The 18,670-nt window shown below is 42.9% G+C and overlaps 1 protein-coding gene across 2 annotated transcripts; it reads right to left on the bottom strand.

The window, feature by feature from the left end:
• Nucleotides 1–1,468: 1,468 nt before the first annotated feature.
• LSM14B (LSM family member 14B) lies at nucleotides 1,469–13,965 on the bottom strand. 2 transcript variants are annotated; one of them, XM_067307460.1, is made up of 10 exons: nucleotides 13,777–13,964; nucleotides 9,346–9,509; nucleotides 8,890–9,025; nucleotides 8,333–8,449; nucleotides 6,335–6,505; nucleotides 6,076–6,162; nucleotides 4,793–4,954; nucleotides 4,460–4,613; nucleotides 3,183–3,362; nucleotides 1,469–2,800 (listed from the first exon to the last, which is right to left on the bottom strand). In XM_067307460.1, exons 1-9 carry the CDS (start codon nucleotides 13,895–13,897, stop codon nucleotides 3,191–3,193), a joined length of 1,284 nt encoding a protein of 427 aa, XP_067163561.1. In that variant the 5' UTR covers nucleotides 13,898–13,964; the 3' UTR covers nucleotides 1,469–2,800; nucleotides 3,183–3,190. The 2 variants fall into 2 exon arrangements, with proteins under 2 accessions (XP_067163561.1, XP_067163562.1); XM_067307461.1 differs by lacking the exon at nucleotides 8,333–8,449 and having other exon boundaries at nucleotides 13,777–13,965.
• Nucleotides 13,966–18,670: the final 4,705 nt, after the last annotated feature.

Genomic DNA, 18,670 nt, shown 5'->3' with positions numbered 1-18,670 from the left:
GACATTCAAAGAACAAATGGTTTTATAGGTGTAAAGCAAGAGCTTCCACAAGTAGGCAGGTGGGGAAGAACAGGGAGAGAGTGAAAAAGAACCTTTACTTTCCACAGTACCTTTGTGACAGGCACCTTGCCCCCACAAAGGGAGATTAACCAACCCCCTGAGGGGTTCTAGGAAGGCCCTTTAGACTGGAGTGGGAGATGCCATAGCCCCAGTCAGCAGATAAAGCAGCCTGCAGTAGCTCACATGTTTTTCCTGGCCTGTTGCACCACAACTGAGCAGCTGTTTACAGCTAAATGCTTCAAAGGAAAGTGTGGGCAGAGTATCAGGAATCAAGGACAGGAAAGCTGCAGTGATTTTTTTTTTTTCCCCTCTCCTGCTCAGGGAAGTATTAGACCACATAAGCTAGAGAAACTGTCTTGCTGGAATACAGCATTAAGTCTGACATGCCTTATGGGATGAAGTGCTACCCTGAGGCCTTAAACAGGAGTTTTGAATTGCTAGGCTGTTTGGTTTCTTGCAGGAGTCACTGTCTTTCCCTAGTCTTAGGGATCTTTCACATGAAAGAGCTACGTCCAGTTGTCTGCCACAGACTGAACTAGAATGAGTGTTTGTGGTAGACAAGGGCTAGCAACCGATTAGCCCAGGAGTGTTAAGCCATTAGGCTCCTTACGCTACTACAGTACACAAAGATGATGCAGATACAGGACTCTACCTGTGGAAATGCTGCAATATGTTCATAGTAAAACAACCTCAGTATTGTCAGCAACAGAGCAATCATGTCTTGAAGCTGTTAGAGCTGAGGCTTAATGTGTAACAAAGGGAACTATTGCCTTAAAAAACCAAAAGGAATTGTTGTACAGAAGTTAATTCCGATTTCTCATTTCACTGCAGTCACATAGGACAAGCTATGAAGTACTCACTGCTTAGTTGATTTTGGCAGTGTGAGTCCATCTTAAAACATAATGTCACACTGACTGTTTTGCCAGCAGAGAAATTAGAGGCTTGTAGCAGCTTCCACATTATTTTAGCACACACCCTTTTTTGCTGGTATGAGCCCAGATACTAACAGCATTTGTGGCTACTGAAGCCAGAAGCATTGCCACCCAGAACAAAGTAATAGTTAAGTTACCAATACACAGACTTCAGGTTCCATCAGATGCACAAAGAATGAGGAACACACATTGCAGTTTGGGCAACTATTCCATTCATTAGGTAGTTTTCTCAATCCTCAAATCTCCCCAGAGTGACCGAACATAAGAATGCAGGATAACTGTAAGAAAGGGCTCAAAGGCTGTAACAGGGTTTTTAAGCACCGTTTACAAATACCATGTAATACTTTTCAGGCTGGCTAGAACTCTGCAATACAATTTCCTTTGACTTAAATTTGAACCCTATTAGGACAGGTATTGGACAAGTTGTATGGGCTGGTGTTGCTGAGTTATGTACAGAACACACTAGGAGGAAAACATTAAACATTTACATGTTTATTATAATTACAATTTACATTACTCCAAAGAGCAGCCCCACTGCTATGTTCTAATTCTTAGCAATAAAGTCCTACAAAAATAAATCCAAGCTTTTACAGTAACCTAAGTCAATGCATAACTAAAAAAATTCTAGCTATGTAAGGGGTTCAGTCATCAAGGTGCTTTTTCAACAAAATTCCCTACCAAACAAAAAAGGGACACATGCCTATAGCAATTTAACCCACTTATTCATGCAAACAAATTTAACCCCCTCCCTCCCAGCCCCTTTCCCCACATACAGATTTTAAAAACAAAAGAACAACTAAACTATTTACAGTATGGAGGGGTTTAGAGGAAACAAATTAAACATGCCCATCTGTTAAGCTTCATTATATGGACTCCCCATTCCTAGTTTAATGAAAACATTCCATAGTGTTCCACCACAGTCTACTAGTGTACAGAGAACTGTTTGCTGTTAGTACTGTCTACGAACGAGGTAGAAACAGAGGCAAATCAGAGCTTCTGAGCTCCTTCCTAGACAGCTACCTACTGCAGAAGACTATTTGAGCAGAGGCAGAGACACTCGCTGCTCCTGTCCTGCCGACACCACAGCACCCTGCTCCTCCCACGCTGCCCTAACCTCTATTCTAAGGCTTTGAGTGCCCAGCACCCTTCGCCAATCTGAGGGAGAGTCACAGTTGCGTGCAAGCCTGCCGTACCTCCACGTTCGTACCAGCTGACAAACAGTTGTCCAGTCATTTACACTACTACATGATCAACAATCCAGTATTCCCAAGTGACAATATACATAACTCCTCAGCACCAGGAATCCGTTCTTCCAGATACCAAGTGCTACTTCTCATGCTGCCTAGACCAATAAGACCAGCAGCACCAAAGAATCCATTTGGTTACTCAGAACAAACAAGTTAGCTGGTTTATTTCAAGTGAGCTTTGGTTCCATGTTAAAATAGCATGATTATCTTCTTCAGGGTACAGAAAAGGAGTCTGACTAAGCTTAGACTATAGCAGCCTTTGAGAGACCCGGAAAGAAGAACCATGTTGTAAGTTAGTCTGCACTTAAAAAAACAAAAAACTCAAAACAAAAATTAAAGCCACCCTGAAGAAGGTACCCCTGAACACATTCCCTCTTCCAAAGAATATTCCAGCTGTTAGTTGCTGGTCCAAAATAAGTCCAGAATAGAAGCAGTAGTACATGAAGTTCTGTCATTTGAGCTGAGACAGTAAACAATATGAACCATTTTCCCACATTAGTGCAGCAGTTGGTCGCTTTCTTTCTATGTACAGTTTCATCTTCTCAGGAGAAATGTTAAAACCTATTCAGGAAAAAAGGCAGATTTAGATTTGATACCAGGAGATCCTTCCCCAACAAGAAGGAAGCAATGAATTTTTTTACCCTTATATCAACTCTGAAATGCTTAGCTAGAAAGCCTCAACATTACATTACTGCAGCTGAAATAAGCAGCTCTTGCTTTCTGAAGTTGACAGAAGGCTAGCTCCAGAAATCAACAGAACAAAGACAAAAACGTTTTAAACTCCTCATATTTCCTTTTATCACTTGGAAAGATATACCAGATACAATAAGGAATAATTTTGATGTATCCATGAGATTAGAAAGCAAAATGGGTTGCAGACAGTTCAGGCAACAAGAGACAGACCTAGTTCAGAGTTCTGAGACAATATTTGCTAAAAACTTGCCTCTGAAGTTACACTCTGCCAGTACCAGCTCTGTGAGTGGTTTGGTTTCTCCTTGCTGCTCCACTACCCCTTCCACCTCGAAATCCCCCGCGAAAGCTGCGGCCACGAAGGAACCGTCCAGACACTCCAAATGTCTCTGTATTGAGCTTCCTTTCTTCAGCCCACGTCGTGCGCCTAGAACTGAACAATACTACATTCAGATTAAACAAACATTAAATAGCCTCTAACTCATTCACCAGGAAGCTTCAAACACCCTATTTTGTTGAACTAAAACGCTCCTTTTTTTAAAGGACTGCATCAAGAACAAGCTGCAGCGTAGGCACAATCACTAACTCAATCCCTGTGGTAAGCATGGGTTTCAAAGTGACAGCTGTGGACTTTCACAAGCTACTTTTTCAGTCCAGAAAACTAAAGATGGGCCTAGAATGGGCCTTGAAAAGGGTCAAACAGGGCTTCACTAGCAATTCAAACCCCAGTGGTTTTTTTTTGGAAAAAATAATAAATTCCCAATTCTAGTGAAGCCTTTCCAGAAGACTTCCCAGGAAGTCTTGTCACAGCTGAGGTTCAGCAGACACCTACTGAAGGAGCTCCACAGCACCAGTTTGCTTCTTCCTGCATAACCCTGGATGCCTTACAGCAAGCACTTGGAAGAAAACTTTGTTAAAGGGAAGCAGAAACATTACCGAGGGAATTTTACATACTGACACTAAAGGGAAGCCTAACTTCACTATGTGGTTGATAACACCAGTGTCAGCAGCAGCAGATTATTAAAAAAAAAAGCAAGATCAATGTTCCCCATATTTAATGCATTTCTACAGACAGACTTGAGCTCCTCCCTGCCCAGACTCCAGGCTTAGCTTGCTCCAGTCTACAAGCTGCATAGCTGCACCATCTTCAGCACAGCATGACCCTGTTTGCCTCCTCCCACGAATCAGATAAGATGTTTTTCTAAGTCAGATGGGTGCAAAGTCAGTACTAGAAGAGACAGTTGGAAATTCTTGTATCATAGTTCCAGCAAGGTGGAACAGAGACAGCTGAAATCTTTGCTTTTTGTTCATCTCACTGCATGAAGCTTAGTAATATGACTAGTGAGCCATCAGATGCATGGCAGTCCTCCCTTTTAAAGACTGTTTTGCCAGTCGTCTTGCACTAAGAGTTTTAAAGAATTAAACCACATTCCATGGATTATGCCTGGAATTCTAGGCCTAAAATTGCACAGTCCAAACTATTTTGATGAGACGAAGAGGCAAAAAAGCAAGCTTTTCAAAAATATTTACCTAGATTTCAGTTCTGAAGAGATGTTGTCAAAGAAAGACTTAGATTTATCATAATAGCAGTTGGGTCCCAGAAGGTCCTCCTCTGCATTACCATCATTGTTTTGAGTTGCCACTCCAGGGTCCCCTTTTTCTTCCCCTGTCTCTGCTTTGTCATCTGAAGATAATAAAATGTATTATACTTCCTTGATGCATACTGAAGAGCCATCTGTTTTCTTGCTCCCTCAGACAACATTTGAGTTGCTGCCACATGTAACCATGCAATTTCTCAGAATGAGTTTCTCTATGCAGTGTTTACTACTAGCTCAGCAATTCATATTTAATGAAGCCACAAACCTTTAAAGTTCAGTTTCTTCTTGAATTCTTTATCAAGTTCCTCTCTGTTGAATTGTGCATTTGCACTTTCAAAGTCAAAGTCACCTTCAAATTTTATTGTATTTTCCTTCACAGTAGTTGGTCTGTTTTGTCCTCTAGAACGATTTCTGGTTCTCCTGTTTCCTGAAAGCAGGAGAGTTTAAACACTTGGTAACGCGCAGGGAGGTTAAATGACTTGCTCAAGACCAGAGGAAACCAGGATTAGAACTCAGGAGTTTCTGGCTTCCAGTCCTGTGGTTAGGCCACACCTCTTTGAAAGTAACTTCTGAACTTGGCTGTAGAAAACACATTACAGCAATACTTTAACTTTCTGAAAAGCATTCCAGGATGTTAGTCCTACTATTAAGACAGACTATTCCCAACTTTCCTTTCAGTGTGAGGAGAGGAAATCAAAACAAGTACTATATAAAGTAAAACCAGGGGAAGGGGAGAACTATCAATTCTGTTTGCTATTCATTTGCAAGCATCTTACTGTACTTACTCTGCAAACCTGCCGTGACAGCAGGGAGAAACCAGACCACTGGTTTCAGGGGAGGGGAAAAAAAAAAAAAAAAAAAAAAAAAAAAAAAAAATCACCCAAGACTTATACAGCCATGAAGAGGCTTGTACTTTGTATAGTTTTCACAGCATTTCTCGTTTCCAATTGAGAAACTATTGGATAGCTTTTCTTGGAAAAGCTATCACCCCCTTGTACAGTGTTGCCTTCAGGCAAATTGATTTGAAAACTTGAGTCTCAAGTTTTGCTTCCTGCCTTCTCATTTTGCTTGGGCAGGAATATGTCTTTAGATCTGAAGTTCATTTCACTTTCTTTTGCTTACCAGCAGGCAGTCTCAATCACATAAAAACTGTTCTACGGAACCAAGGGCTCCATAGTTCCTCTCATTTGTGAGCTATGTTAGCCACAGCTCTGGAAATTCTTAAATAGGCTGCCCTTCCCAGTAAAAATACTTCAGGTTTCACAGAAATCTAGTTGTTGCTGCCAACTCATAGCATCAGTTTTTATAATATACCTTCAAGTTTCCAGGGGCAGGGGGGAATGGACACACCAACACCAGAACTCTGTCTCTGGAAGGTTCTAAACTTCTGAGGCTCCAGAACTTATTTTGTCAGGGAAGCACTTTTGAATGCCCAAAGCCTTATCAAGCCTTGTTCTGCTCCCATAATCTTCTGTCCAATACCCTTCACTGGAGTTAACATATTTGCTTTTATAAGCTAAAGCAATGCTTAGTGTCAGGTGAACCTACCTGATCTTCTCCTTTGAGGTCTTCTATTTTCATCATTCACCTGTCCTTGGGTTTGCACAGGTGTTGCCTGAACTGTATCTACAGGAACTTAAATAAGAAAAAGAGACTTAATAAAGGAGCACAAGAACAAAACTGGAATACTTTAGTCTTTCCTTACTATGCAACTTGGAAGGATGCTGCTAAATGGCACTTTCCTTAGTATGCAATGTGGAAGAACAACTCAAAATGGCACTTTCAAGGTTAAGTGGCACATACATACCATTTGTCTTACTGTTGCTCTGTGGAACCTGCCGTCCATTGCGCTGAACCCCTGGAGCTACTTTCACAGGGGGCAGCTTTTGTGAATTCATGTTGTCAACTGGGCCAGTCTGAACAGCCTGCTCTACCATGGGGCTTTTGCGGACTGGGTGAACAGAAGGAAAGCCAGCACCTGCAAAAATTTCAATAACAAAGTGCATTTCAGAAAGTGTGCCAACACTACTCACACCCTATCCACTTCTATGGAGAAAGGTTTTTTTTTTTAAGGAATTACTCAAAAATTTCAGTGTGTGTCATTATACACTATTTCTAAGTGGCATATGCACTAGGGTAAAGCACTACTGCCATACAAGTCGTCTTGGCTCTCAAATCCAGTGCCTTAAATCAGCAAGTCTACCCATTTATTTCTTAAACCAAGTTAGACACACATTAGATATGCAAGCCAAGGCAGTCTCTTAATAGAAAGTTTATACTGGAATCCAATTTCTTTGTGTATCCTTGGTTATGCAGGATTTTACTTTACATGATACCTTAAATTCAAAGGAAAAAGTTACCACTTTGAAATTGCTCAAAGAAAGCTCACCCGCTTTGTCAGAAAAAAAAACACTGCAGAGGCTTAATAACCTCAACTATATCTCATTTTGTAAGCCATCTTCAGAAGCTCTTCAACTATTTGAAGTACTGTCATTGCTTATTGCTAGCTTTCAAACAAATAAAACCTGAAACCAGACCAGGATCTCAAAGTTACCCTTTTAAATTCCTTCTTGGTCAAGGCCAAAGTGTTACCCAAGACTTCTGTAGCTCTTCCATCCAGGCTTATTTATTCACACTACAAAACACGTAAATACTTTTCATGGTTTGGTATACCTTACACCAATTACATTATAAAGTGACAGTCTTCAGTACTCAGAAGAAATACTGCATTCTGCATTTAATTAGAAGCTTTGGATTACTACAGACATGTAGTTATGCATAAAAAATGCTTGGAAGCAAACTAACCGAATACAGTTTAAGAGCAAGAAAAGTGAAAAGCTTTAGAGTACACATAAACCAAGCCACTGACACTTTGGATGACTTAAGTCCACACTAGATATACCCAGGTAACATCATGCAGGTTCCCAGTTACATATACCTGGAAAACTTGCAAAGACAACAGACACAGCCTAAGGATTATTCAGTAGGACAAAGCTGCTGTGAAAGTTTAACACAAGAGTTTCAAAGCTTAGCCAGAACATTGAAAGAGTATAGGCTGATGGCCAAAACAAGAAAGTAGAATAACTGCATGCCAACACAAGCATACATGCTTAAGTTAAAAACAGGTGGAACTAATTATCATGTTTAAATGCAAGCTGCACCTGGCCTCTCTGCCCTGAAGATGGTCAGTCTAGTACCTCTACTCAACCTCCTTTAAAAGTGTTTTGGTTTTGTTTTTCTTTAAGCATAGAAGCAAACATCCAGAACTATGTTACCCTAGTTCACCACAGCTCCACACTCTGGAATTGCTTACTGAGTTGTTAGTCATGTTTTACTAATTGAGAGTCTCAACAAGGTACACAGCCCCATCATGCACCCTAAAGTTTCCTCAATTACAGCAATACTCCCGATTTTTCTACTGACCTATGCCTTTAACAACGAGGCTGCCCACTATTTAAACAGTATGCTTGTCTTTCTAGGAAAGACTGCTCAGTCCTAAGCCAGCAAGTATTTCTTGATAAGATGCAGCACGCCAGCATCCCTAGACCTCAGCACTCTCCTGATACTTACAGCAGAGGATCAACTGACCTGTACTTGTTCTTTCTCCTGCCTCTCTAATCAATACTTCTAGAGCAGGAGGAAGTAATATTTCACATAATGAAAAGCAGCAATAGCCAAGAACACACTAGTTCTACCAGCATTACCCATGTAAGTACTATCATTCTAGGAGGGGTTAACAAAAACAGAATGTGTGCAAGTGCCATGCAGTTCTTCCAAATATTTGGAGTCCTCAAACTGCTGTTACCCTTGGAAGAGAGCTGATGGGGCTCTGAAGACATGTCAGGCTCTGAAACAGGTTGTGGAGACGGAGAAGAACTAGGGCTGGAAGCAGCTGCTGATGCTGGAGGGCTTACCAATTTCTCTAAAGAGATAGAGGGAAGAAGAGAAAGCAAAAAAGATATACGGATAAGATACAAGGTAGCGAAACATCTGAAGGACTTGGAAAGAGATACAAGAACCTCTAGAACAGCATTAGAGCAGCTTATTTACAGTCCTCTGGGAGTATAGGTTCTCTTTACACACATACAGTATATGTAAGGTTTGTTAAACTAGAAGCAAACTGTCCTCAATTTAAGTGTTTACATTACTTTCAGAAAGATCCTTTAGCTATTTAAGGGTGTGTGTGTGTGTGTAAGTAAGATGGGTCTCCCTGCAGTCAGATCATCTTAACTACTTATTTGCTGTTTGTTACAGCCTGACACTTGGCAAGCAATTCTCTAAGAGTTGCTGTAACTTGATTTCACAGCAGCTGCATACAAGGACCATACCTTTAAAGTAAAACTTTAGTAAGTTTTTACTTACCTAAACCTAATGAAGCTGCATATTGCTGGCTAAGCAAAGAGCTGGCAGCAAGCTGGCTGTAAGGTGGCATACCTCTAAATGGGCTGTAAGGCACATGTGGCTGAAAGGATGATGTAGAGGCAGAGCCCAGCGAAGACTGCAACAAGACAAAGTACATTTACAGTGCCCAGAAGTCAACTTGCTTTGGCAGTGATTCTCTACTTCAAGTACAGCATTACTGAAGCTTTAACACTGAGAAGTGTTAGTTTACCTCTTTACGATTTTCCTGCAATTTTAGCTAGGTAAACTAGACAGTGACTGAAGTCTAATGCTGCAGATATTTTAAATATTAAAATTAAATTGGTATGCATCAAACATGTCATCTGAAAATTCCTGGACACAAATAACTGGCCTTCGTTTTTGTAAGTTTGTCAGTGTTTTATCAGAGCTTTCTATCAATGCTTCAGGCTAACTTACTTGAACAATGGCAGGGTCTTGTGGCAGAGTATGTTGAGCTTTTGGAGGTTCACATACAGTGATGTCTTTGATGTCACTTCCCCGGAAAATGATGTATTCATAGATTTCTTCTCTTGGAGGAGCAGGTCTGTCTGTGGGCCGGTCTTCAGTACCAAAGGATCGCACTTCAGCATTAGAAAGATTAGTATTAGTCTATATTATCTTTGCAGCACTGTATTCATAAGTTAAGATTTAGGCAATTAAGAAGTATTCCTACAATACTTGCCAAAAGTAATAAAAAAGTAGATCACTTCCAGAACCCTGATTCCCCTTATCCTGCACATCTGTTCCCTCAAATGCTGACTTTTTCCAGCAGCCTGTATAAACAGATTTGTTTACATCAAGCCATGAAGGTGCAGACTACAGACCACGTGGAGTGAGGAAGCCTTCTCCAAAACTAAGGACTTCCCCCATAGCACTATACTGTCGCATTTCCCCTTCTCTTCCCAGCCCCTGTCCCATATAGGCATTCAGCTCAAGACAACTGCCACTGCAGCAGAGGGCAGAAGATGCCCCTGAAGCAGCAGGGAACAATTCTTACAAAGCTTTATAGCTCAAATCTTCACCTGCGGTTTCAGATGTTTATTATACAGACAACAATAAGCTTTTGTTAATGACAAAAGCTCCCTATTGAAATTCTATTTCTATCTCCACTCCCAAAGCTCCATGCCACTGGTTTTATGATCAATATCCACTGACTACAAAGCAATCTTTAGGTACTGAGGTTTTAGTTTTGTCACTACTGAGGCTTTACAGTCCCAGATATCAGAATACTTGTGCAGATACTAACCAGAACAACCTTACACAATAGAGTGAAAGAAGGCTGTAATTGACTGTGCAGCTACCAGGGAGGAGCATAAATTTGAGCCACTGAACAGGAAGTAAAGGAGGTCAGAGTCAGACTTACTGGAGTGTTAATGCAGGAAGGAATAAAGGCAGCAAAGTCACATTTGGAGACTCAGGTGTAAGAGCTTGAAATGGACTAGAGAATAAGCATGATGTACATGTACAGAGACTTTCAGTCACAAGCTACAGAAGTTCATCAGCTACATGTCTAGTTTTCTGTTTTCTTGAAGTTTTGCAAATTTGGATAAGTATCAGCACAGATTAAACTATGCTTTCTGGTAATGGAAGAATTCCATACTGGAGTTGCAGCAATTGCTTCTGACAGGTTATCACAGAAATACTTAACCTTTCAATCCAGACATGCCAAGAGGCCTGAAGTACCTTTACCAGTTACATCCTAAACACCCCAAAAACCCCTGCACAAGGACATGCTATGTCAGTCTATGTTCACATGCCAGCCAGCTGCTACTCCCATTACACAGCTGGAGAGATATAACTGCAGACAGCTCTGTCACACAGATTATACAGAACATGGAGGCACTATAGCACCCCCAGAAAAAGAAAGGGTAGCAAACAGTGGATCAACTCAAAACCAGTGTTGAGCATCCCTGGTATACCACAATGACGCTAACTTATTACAAGCGATGGTGGTTGTAGACAGGCCTACTCATCAGAAGTCCTGTTCTTAGAGATGGGAAGCTGCATCCAGGCATTCCTTTTCTCCCCCCAGAAGAGTTTAGTGCTGCAAGGTGTATTCCAGTTTCACCTCCTGTTGAAAGTGAAGTGAGCTCACAAGGGGGAATAAGCTTGGGGTACAGCAGATCATTGCCAAACTCTCTCCCCATCTCACTGATGCTGTTTAGCACCTTGGCTTATACCTAACTGGAAGAGAATCATAACTGGTGCAAGGACAAACCATCAGTCACTTCCTTTGACTGACTGTCCTTCGTTAGTTACTAGGGTTTGCAACCTCTGAGTTATTTTAGATCTCCAGCTGTTGTTTGATCATATTACAACTGTAACCTAGTCAACTAGAAGCAGATAATAAACTGAAAGCAATGCTTATGGCCTTTTAGACATGAACCAAGGCAATATCGCTGTGCAAGATTAGATTATTACAGCATACAGTTCATAGTGATGTATACTAAAGTTACCCAGGGACTGCTGGAGAACAAAACAGCTAGCTTCACAGCACACAACAACTCTGAGCACTGGATTCTGTGTTCTGGGATCAGTCTGCCAGGTTTCACATAGAAAAATACATGATCTGCAAAGTCTGAAGCTTTCCAGGCAGTCTCAGTTGGCTGGTCCCAAAATATCCTGGGTTTCTAACTAGAAGTGTGGAAAACTATGTCCTTATTATAGGCAAAACAGGATTTGAACATGCCTGCCCCTACATATGAAGTGTTTAATAACTTCAGGCACATCACAAAGTACAGTTTTAAGTTTCTGAAGAGGTCCAAAGGGCTGTCTACCACAAAGTTAGTGACTATTGTTTACAGATGAACAGAAAAAAGTCAAAACATTGTACTGCAGCTAGTATCTTATAACATAGTTTGTGTTCATATGCAGGACTCTGAAGAGCTAGACCACAGAAGAGTCAAGAGGAGTAACCAGAATGACTAGGCATCTGGAAAGCTGAGCCTGCATAGTTATTTCTTGCCCCCAAACTCTAGTCTCTTCAGACTTCTACAGTAGGGGGGATAAGTTCACCAGTATTAATCTCTCACATTTGTAATTTAACATCTAACAAGATAGACAACTTTCTTGCAGTGCTTAACTGAGCACATGGAATCTTCTTATCCAGCATTTAAGTTATTGTATATGTATCTAGATTTAACAAGAACAGAATATGAATCAATTGATATTAGCCCTGCCTTGAGTATGAGGCTGAACTAGATTACTTCCTGAGGTCCCTTTCAACTGAAGTTATTCTTGGTACTACATGGATGATAGAAATCAAGGGAATAGGATACAGAGTATTCATCAAAGTTGTCTGAGCCTTAAACAGTAGCTTAGTAGCCATCTATACAACGTGAACTGCAAATCAGTAGTTCATGGTGCTTCTATCCCTATATTGCTGCGACTTCAACATTTGTGCCAGAGCAGCAACAATTTTGGTATAAAGTCCCCTAATAAAAAATAAAAATAAAAAAACCCTAGGAGACACTGAGCTAAAATGAAAGGCTAGGCTTGTACTGTTAAGTTTATAAAACAGCACTAAGGGTGTGGGGGGGGAGGGAGCGTTTTTTTTTTTTCCAGTCTATTGTAACAACAACTTTTTAGGAATTCCAGTTCATCAAAACTGAACACAGAGACCAGCACATACAAGACCTAGCCAGATATCTTATACAAAGCATGCATTTTCTCAACCATGAAGTATTTTAATCACACAGGCCTTTGAAACATACCACTTAAGCTCTTTAGTACCAAGTGCTATGTGGAAGCCAGAACTATGTAAGAAACCATCTCTTTCTGTTGAGCAAAGGTGAAGACCATCTTGTACATATGGTAAATGAATTCCACTTTTCCTGTGGTCTCTCAGTCTATTACTTTGATTGAAACACTGACATAAATAGCTCCATTTCTATGGTTAGACAAACAGCTACTTCTGTAGTAAGAAAGTGAATTTGTGAAAACTCACATTTTTTCACTTAAAAACAAACACTAAGGCATTTTGAATATTTGTGCCCAGCTTCACATAAGCATCAGCATACCAGATAAGGGCTATAGCATAGGCTGCCTTATGACAGATAACCATCAGGCAAACCATAGTGTCTCAAGTTCTAGCACACAGCATTTTGAGACAAAAGATGTTGGTTTCCGAACCACCCCTGAAGGGTGAACGATGGGCTGTTGAAGGCAATGAACAAACTGAACTTTCCAGAACAAGGAAAAGGACAAAACTCAGGGAAAAACACATGCAGATTAGCTGGAGCAACCAAGCTGGACACTAAAAGCATTCAGAAATGAAATCCTGCTCGAGAGACTAAGCAAGACGGGACAGGTTTTCCCGAGAGCAAACACGGGAATTCCCAGCACAGGTAACAGCTGCATCCAAACGGCAGCGAGGACCTCGGAGACAAAGATGCCCGCCCGCGCGGGGGACACGCCGCGGAGCCTTGCCGGAGCGAGGCAGGCAGAGCCGGGGGCGGGCGCAGACCCCCCCCCCCCCCGGCAGAGCCCCGTTATCGATCACCGAAGGAACAAAGACACATCAGCAGCGACGTTGCTTCCCCCGGCGCCGATCCGCGGCCCTGCTCGAGCCGGGCGCTGACAGGCGGCGGAGAGGCGCCACAGCGCGAGCGGCCACGGGCAGAACCCGCCTCGGGGCTCCGCCAAAGGGGCCAGAAAGGCGGACAGCTCCCGCGCCTCGCCTCAGGGGGCGGGTAACCGGGGAGGGGGGGGGGCGCCGCCGGGCCGCCAGGGCCCCTCCGGCCGCCGGGGAAGCGGCGCCCCGGATGCTGACTCACGGCGCGGCGGCGGCGGCGGCGCCCCGCGGCCCAGGAGCCCAGGCCCGACGCCCCGCGGCCGCCGCCGCCTCACCCTTGGCCAGCGCCACGGTGGAGTTCTCGGTGTCGATGGTGTAGAGGATGCCCTCATAGCGGATCTGCGCCTTGGAGATGAGGCTGATCTTGCTGCCGATGTAGGGGGTGCCCGAGCTCATGGCTCCGCCGGGGCCGGGCCGGGGCCAGGCCGCGGCGGGAGGCGGAGGGGAGCGGGGCGGGGGCTGCGCGGGTGGCTGCAGCGCGGGCGCGGAGGCCGCCGCGCCGCCCACGCACACTGCGGAGCCGCGAGCCCCGCCGCGCGCGCCTTATATAGGGCGGAGGGAGACGCGGTGGGGGGGGCAGGGCGGGGGCGTGCTGCGGCCGCGCCGCGCATGCGCCGCCGCCCGCTCTTGACCAGACGGGAGACGGGGTCAGACGCGCAGGGAAGGGGAGGGGTGTGCGGGGAGGGGGAGGGGGGGGAAGCCCGGCGTCGCGTCACGTGAGCGGCCCAGGCGCGGGTGCCACGTGCGCCGCGGGCGGGCGGGCGGGCGGGGCTGGGCGGGGCTCGCGCCCTTCCCGCGCGCGGCGCCGCTGTGAGGGGAACCGCGGCGCGAGCCCCGCCCGGCGGCGCGTAACGGTCGCAGAGAGGGCGGGGGAGGGGGGGCGAGCGAGCTGCGCCCGCCGCCGTCGCTGAAGGGAACCAGCTGCGTGTCGCCCCCTCCAGCGCCTCCCGCCGCTGCCGCGGCACCCCCGGGGGCCTGGCGCCCCCCAGGGCCTGCCCGGGCCGTGCGGTGCGGTGCGGTGGGCGCCCTGCCTTTGTTCCGCGCGAGAGGCAGGGCGCCCTCGGTGAGCTGAGGGAGGCGAGCCGCGTCGCGGGGCAGGGAGCGCGAGGCTAGGCCGCAGCTGGGCAACGAGCCCTTTACTGCGGTGTCTCGGGGGGTTTCCAGCTTCCCCGGCCATCTGCGGGTCAGCGAGAGACGGCTGGTAGCATCTGGCAGACACAGGCGCAGGAGGCGAAGCCGCTAGCCAGCAGGAGGGGGGATCGGGATCAGGCAGGGCGGTCATGTTTGGGGCGCCAGGTCAGAGCGCAGAAATCTCGCTAATTTTTATGATGCAAATGAATGCGGTTCAAAACCAGCAGCGGGAGACACTGTGATGGGAGCCATTGTCTGAGTGTGAGGAGGTCTGCTGGAGCTGCATACGCCCGTCCCTCGGCTCCACGTCTTCCATCAGCGTTACAGCAGAGAGGCACCCTGTACTACGCAGTCCACAGGTTCATCCTCGTGCCACAACGACCTGTTTCCTTGTGCACCATGGCTCAGAGAGCTGTTCACCAAATACTGCAAGCTGTCCACTCTGTGACCCTATGTATTTTATATTGCCACTCTTTATGCTCTTTATACAGCCTGGAGAGCTGATCTGCTTGTCTGAATAGCAAAGATGCCTGCCTTCTCACTTCCCCTTGTGGACACACACACTCAAGTCTTTTTCTTGTTAAATTTTCATTGCTTTAGTGCAGAGGCAGTTGCTAATATATAAAAAATAAAAATGATTATATATGTATGAATTGGACAGGCAGCACTTTCTAATAAGAAAGTCAGTCTACCTGTCTTTTTAGATATTTCAGCATTAAGTACAAGCTATACAGAGCAGGAAAAGATTAATTTTTAGTGCAGTAAAGGATGCCCTTTAGTGGGCAGATTACTAGTTAAACTTCCCTGATGAAAAAAATCATCTAGTTCCCCTGTATGAGGAGTGTCTAGTTTAAGAATATGGAAAAGTTCAAACTGAAAAATACAAGAAATAATAATAAAATGCTCTGTTCAGGCACAGTCACAAATAAGTGTTTTGACTGGGAAAATTCTAAATGATGTCACCAGAGGTGGAGAAGCCATATTCCCTCTTTTGGTTTATATTCTCAAACTTCACAATATGTTTGACTTAATAATCCTTAGTTTCATTCTTAAAATATTTTTTTAGAAATGGTATATGGGCTTCCAGGTTTTTCAGTTCAACTCCTTTTATTTTCTTGTGCACACCAGAAAACTCCTGTCACTGATTCATGACTACCTCTAGTTCAAATATTCTATTCTGTATCCAACAAAAGGTATCATGATTGCTTTATGCTTTCACTTTTTTTTTAATAGCAAAAAAGAGGAAGGGGCCATCACTTACCAGTACAACAAGGTGAATCCTGAAGGGAGAACAAAGCAGTGTGGATAAAGAACACATCAAGGTGGCATAATCTATATACTGGTAAGGAGAGAAATGTAAACTTGCACAATTTTGGTTATGATCATCATGGCCATAAATTGACCTGTCTCTGGAAGATATACCTGTTATAATGAATTTCCTTAGCACCTTTTGTTTGACAACAGTCAGAAGGACCAAATGTAACAGAGTAAAGAAGCACATGAGCCCTAAAAGAAGAAAAGTTAGAAATCCAGTAGGAGTTTGAAAGAAAATATGGTAGCTGCAGGGCAGGAGGGTAAGATCACAAAGTCCAGAACATACTTCTATAGAGATGTGGGGAATGGGTAGTAGAAAAAAGCTCGGGAGCAAAGGAGGGACTAGAAAAAGATGGAACTAAAAAGATGCAGGAAGGATGAGAAGAAAGAAATGATCCATGTATGTAAATATTTTTATTCCAAATAAAAAAAGAAAACAAAAACATGCAAAGCCAACTGAAGGAAATGAGAATAAAGGAAAGAGAGAGGGAAAGAGAATGAAAGAAGGAAATGAAAAAAAAATAGAAACATGAATAAAGAAATGGAAAAAAACAAGGAAAACTTAGTAACTTTTATTTAGATAATATATGTGCTTTATAGCATTAATTTCTCAGTGTCCCACAGTCAAATAAAAAGAGATACAATGATGTATGTATGTATGGAATAGTGCTTCACTACGTTAGTTTGTCTTATATCTCAGGAGAGGGTATTTCTTCTGAAAAATTCATTTCATAACAATAGATGTTGTTTTCTTTTTTATTCCAGAAATAAACACAGAGATTGCAATATATATATAACACTGTTTCATCTTCTCTCTCCCTTTTTCTTTTTCTCTTTCTTAGTTTTGAGTCAGTGCCTCAGACATTTCAATTTTGACATCTTACATTCCACCCCCGTACATCAAATTTAAAGTCAGTTAACTCCTGGATTTAAATGAAGTATTTTATACAGTGTCATAGTTTTAGGCTTGTGTGGGATTGGCGCTCCTGACTGGTACCTCAACTGTGTACGTAGTGGAATTGGCATAATTCTGCATTATTCCACTGCATTTCTCAGCAGTCCAAATGTGTTGCACAGTCAAGACAAAATATATTTTACCAATAAGAAAGCTATAAAGAGAGCTTAAACTTTTTACTAAACCCACAAACTTTGTGAGTGTCAAAGCAAGACCACAATTTGGGCATTCCAAGTTATTTCAATGCTCTATCTGTAAGAAATATAAATGTAAGGGGTGAAAATGTTTGCGTGAGTGAAGCTGGTAACAAACTAATTATTTTGTACAGATGCACTGTCTCTGTAGGATATGTTTTCAGTATCTGAGATCAAATTTTACTTACAGCATTTAGAATTACATACTAGATTTAACATGCTTTTAATCTGTATTCTCCACAGACAGATAGGTAGGTAGAAGAATCTTCTTTGATTTTTACTGCCATCTAATTATCTTTAACTAGGATCTATGGGATAATGTGTGTAGTCAAAGAGAGAAATGATGAAAACATAGTCAGGGAGCTTTAGGACACAGTTACTGCGCGCATGCTCTCTCTCTTTCTCTCTTTTTTTTTTTAACCAGCTTTATTATAAATGAACTTACATTAAAACAGTATGTCTTTATTTTCTTGTTTTCATGTATGCATTCTTGTTTCATGTATGTATGGTACTTTTCATCCTGTGGTCATTTTACTCTTTCCCTTGGCAAGTCAATCATTTTCTACAGGAAAGGAGAGTTCTTTGTTAAACAGCAAGGCACTAATTTCTTTTTGTATTTTTTTTAAATATAATTATAAAACGCAATAGTAAAATTACAGAAAATTTCTGGAGAATTTGTGTTTTTGTCCAGTGCCTCTGAATGGGGGTCCAAATTACCAGTCTGGCCTCCAGATTCTTCAATCCTTTAAGATGGGATCGATATATTCGCTTGCATTTATGGGATAAGTAAGCAGTGCATTTCTAACCTACCCAGGCTTCACTGTTTGCAGCTCATACATGTGTAGGGCCTAGCTGTAGAAGTTTTGTTTTATTACCTGAAGCTATAGAGATTAGAAGTCATTGTGCCACTTTTGATGCAGCAGCAGAAGGATGGAAGATATATTTACTTGTTTTAATAAAACTGAAATATCTTGGACGTACATAACATCTGGTATCAGAATGAACTCAAACTGCTATTCCAAACTTCATTCATGCTCACGTTACTACAGTACAGTGTATATTTTACAAACTGTGAAAATGAGACAAAAAATGACACGCTCACTGCTAGACATCAAGTCCCTGACAAGACCAAGAAAACAACCCAAAATCCTGTTCTCTGTTGTTATTCATTTTGTCATTGAAGCATGGAGAAGTGCAGCAGTTAGAGACATGCAAACACCTTTTATACTGAGGCTTTCTGAATCACAAAGGGCAGGATGGAGTTATTCTGGATAGCTAGATGATGATTTTCATCATTTGAAGGCTGGAGGTAATTTTAAGATATCCTTGCATGAAGGTGGGTAAGTGGATAATACATGTGATACAAAAAAGTTGACTAAGCTGAAGTTTGCTGGTTGGTCACATAAACTGAAGGAACCCAGATTCTAGAAAAGGTGTTTAGGCATCTACCTCCCATTGAAATGAGTAAGAGGATTCAGACGTAAGTTTAGAAATAATTAGGGCATAAAGAGAGATAGCTGTCTATCTAGGACAGTGGGGAGCGCTGAACACAGCCGAAAATACAAAGGAAAAATC

This window comes from Apteryx mantelli, chromosome 18 (assembly GCF_036417845.1).
Source record: "Apteryx mantelli isolate bAptMan1 chromosome 18, bAptMan1.hap1, whole genome shotgun sequence".
Lineage (NCBI taxonomy): Eukaryota > Metazoa > Chordata > Aves > Apterygiformes > Apterygidae > Apteryx > Apteryx mantelli.
Note: the sequence above shows the minus strand (reverse complement) of the source record. Positions and strands in the feature narration are given on the sequence as shown.